Source organism: Octopus bimaculoides, chromosome 14 (assembly GCF_001194135.2).
Source record: "Octopus bimaculoides isolate UCB-OBI-ISO-001 chromosome 14, ASM119413v2, whole genome shotgun sequence".
Taxonomy (NCBI): domain Eukaryota; kingdom Metazoa; phylum Mollusca; class Cephalopoda; order Octopoda; family Octopodidae; genus Octopus; species Octopus bimaculoides.
In genome coordinates this window covers 60139781-60142914 of record NC_068994.1, presented here as the reverse complement: position 1 = coordinate 60142914, position 3134 = coordinate 60139781, and the positions used below count along the sequence as shown (strand labels likewise).

Genomic DNA, 3134 nt, shown 5'->3' with positions numbered 1-3134 from the left:
ATATATATATATATATATTTTGCTGAAATGCCATCTGTGTACATTTAAAAAAAAACCCCAAAAAACCTGTATTATTTGTTTATGTTTTTGTTACCATACTTTATGCTTTGTCCTGTTGTCCTCATAACTTGTCTTTTTTACTGTTTCATGTCTTCTTTGTGCTTCTCTCATTCTGTCCTTCATGCCACTCATTTATATTCCAGCAGAATGTTTCTGTTGGCATCACCAAAATGAACAATTTTATCAATAAGGCATCAAAATTGTGATCTTTGGTCAATAACTAAGGAGCGGTGAGCCTGTCCACATCCTTTTGAGTGGTTTCCCTTGGTTCTTTCATTGTCTTTCTGTACAACTTTTTGCTATTGAATAAACGGTGGAGGTCGAAACTGCATGCAGTGTACCCATTGCAAGCTACAGACACATAAGAGTCACAGGTAGGTTAACAGAGAAAGTAGTCTTTGGGTGACGGTAAGAGTGTACAGGAAATGTCTGGGTGGATCCTTAGAGGTAATAGATACGTTTTGTTACCTGGGTGACCAAATTAGCAGTGGAGAAGGAACCTCTGAAAGTGTAGCTACTAGAATAAGAATGGGATGGGGGAAGTTCAGAGAGCTTCTACCTTTGTTGGTAGACACAACTTCTGCATTAAGAAACTCATTAAAAAACTAATGTGCATCAAGAAACTCCAGTTCAGCAACGTGTCCAGAAACTTTCAGTGTGGAAACCATTCTTTGAATTAATTCCTGACACCTTTCTTTTGAGAACTATTCCCTAATATGGACAGAGGCTAACACAATCATATCAATCATGCAAAGAGATACTTACCTGCAAGCTTCTTTGACTGTCCAATACACATATTCATTCTTCACAGCACAGTTCTGGTACCTGTACCAATTCCACTGCTGGTGATATCAATACCCCACCCTTCACCTACATTCATGCCATTGTTACAGATGTGACTAAATCTCCACAAGACAAGCTGCTCAACTTTAATCCCAAATATCTCCCTGGAAACTCTGTTACCAATTTTTGAGATATGAATTAAAGCAGAAGGAAATGTTTCAATGCTGCTAATGAAGTTCCATGTTCAGTCGGCCATTTTCATGTGGCTTTCTAGACTTGTTGATGCAACATGTATGAGATTGATGTAGTCAATGTGAAATTTTTGCAGTCTAATGCAAGAAGAAACTCCATTGGTCTGATTAAAAAATATGCAAATTCTTGGACGAAAACCTTGTTTGGGTTTTGCAAGTCATATGAAGTAAGACAAAGAAATAAGTGGATTTTGTTCCAAATATTTTGTTGATTGAGCAATTACAGAAGAATAAAAGTTCTTTTAATAACCTTAGAAAAAGTAACCAAAGTTTAATGAATTCTATTGTTTATGTTGCAGCGAATCTATCTAAACTTCGCTATTTAAGTTTGAAGAACTGTGAATTCATTGATGATTGGTGCCTGGATCGGTTTCACATATTCAGAGATACTTTGGAATTCCTTGATCTCAGTGGCTGCTCTAATATTTCAGAAAGAGGCATTGCCTCACTCCATAAACTATCGTAAGTATTGACTTTTGTTTCTTTTCCTTTTCTCTTTGCACATTGACATGATAATAGATTAGTAGCCAAAAGTTTGATGTTGTGTAGTGGCTTTCATTCATTACAGTACCACCTGTGAGTACCCTTAGCAATGTTTGTTTGGTTCCAGATCTCCAACATAGGAATAACATATCTTGATGGCCCTAGAAAGGATCACGAGGGTTGCCTTTCTTCTAGCTAATCAATATGTTTTATCCCTAACCCTATTCTATGTCCCTCATTTAAGAACCCAACAATTAATTATTATATTTAATCTTACCATGTGCCAGATCTATGGATGGCTTTCAATAGTTCAATAGTTATTGGTATATTTAATGTATTATAGAATATTGATCTTTGTCCTTTGACATTAAAATCTTGCCTATGTAAACTCTGCCTTTCAGCTTTGCAGGATCATCAAAATATATCCCAGTAAAACACTATGGGGTTGATCTCCATCACTGTTTCCTCCCCTTAAAATGTGTTCCCTTTGGGTAATGTCTTGTTTTTAGTTATTGACATCACCTTACATATTTTACCTAACTTCTCACCTGAGTTGCTTTAAGGTCCTCTAAAAATATTTGCATCATTGTTGTTGTTATTTTCAGTGACGCTTTTACTCTGGCAGATGTTATTATACCATACAATATTTATTTATATCTCTTTACATTCTCAGTTAAAATCTCTCCAAATTTTTAGGATTAATAAAATAACTTTCAATTTGTAAACTTTGATAAAAATTAGAAACCGTAATCTCCTTGGTAATCTTTTTTTCTTTTGCAGAAAACTGGATTCCCTAATTCTGAAAGACTTACCAAATCTTAAAGAGCTTGAATTTGTAGTAGTTATGTTACAGGGTTTCCACACCAACTGTCGTATTCTTACCTCCAGCATGACAGAACTGTCCCCGAAAGAGCATTTATTGTCAACATAACAAAAGGCTTACTAATGTCCAGTCTATCAAAGAAATATCTTTTAGACAGACATACTCAAGAGAGACACATATTTAAGACCGACATCTGTCCAAGTCTGATCTATCAACGAGACAAAACTTGAACAAATTTGCCAACAAACAAAATGTTATTTCAAGGGAGGTAATTTGCTGTAATTTTATTTATGACATCAATTTCTCAACAGAAAACTTGTGCGCGCGCGCGTGTGTTCTAATAGTCTCAGGAAAATGAACAATGTAAATTTTTCTTTTTCGTTCATAAAATAAATTTCTGATTTGTTAAAAAGCTGTGTTCATATTTTTTTCAATTTTTCAGTAATTTAAAAACTTTCTTCATTTTATTTATTTCAAGTCTTTTGTCTGATTTCCTTTCTATCTGTCTATTTTGCTTGTGTTTGGAATGTGTTAATGGAAAATATCCTGTTTTTCCATTCATTTGGAATATGATGGTTCCCATGCCGGTGGCACATAAAAAGCACCCACTACACTCTCTGAGTGGTTGGCATTAGGAAGGGCATCCAGCTGTAGAAACACTGCCAGATCAGATTGGAGCCTGGTACAGCTTCCTGGCTTGCCAGTCCCCAGTCAAACCGTCTTACCCATGCCAA

At 35.5% G+C, this 3134-nt stretch overlaps 2 protein-coding genes across 4 annotated transcripts in view; one reads left to right on the top strand and one right to left on the bottom strand.

Moving 5' to 3' along the window:
• Positions 1-1357, bottom strand: part of LOC106880491 (cell growth regulator with RING finger domain protein 1) — a 15568-nt gene extending 14211 nt beyond the window's left edge. Inside the window, exon 1 of the mRNA XM_014930458.2 lies at positions 826-1357. The gene's annotated coding sequence lies outside the window, so the exon portion shown is untranslated. The remainder of the gene's footprint in view (positions 1-825) is intronic.
• LOC106880492 (distal membrane-arm assembly complex protein 2) overlaps positions 1-2812 on the top strand; it is a 6751-nt gene extending 3939 nt beyond the window's left edge. For all 3 annotated transcript variants that reach the window (XM_014930459.2, XM_052972903.1, XM_014930460.2), the window contains exons 4-5: positions 1394-1556; positions 2358-2812. In XM_014930459.2, coding sequence (XP_014785945.1) covers positions 1394-1556; positions 2358-2508 — 314 coding nt within the window. In that variant the 3' untranslated portion in view covers positions 2509-2812. The remainder of the gene's footprint in view (positions 1-1393; positions 1557-2357) is intronic.
• Positions 2813-3134: the final 322 nt, after the last annotated feature.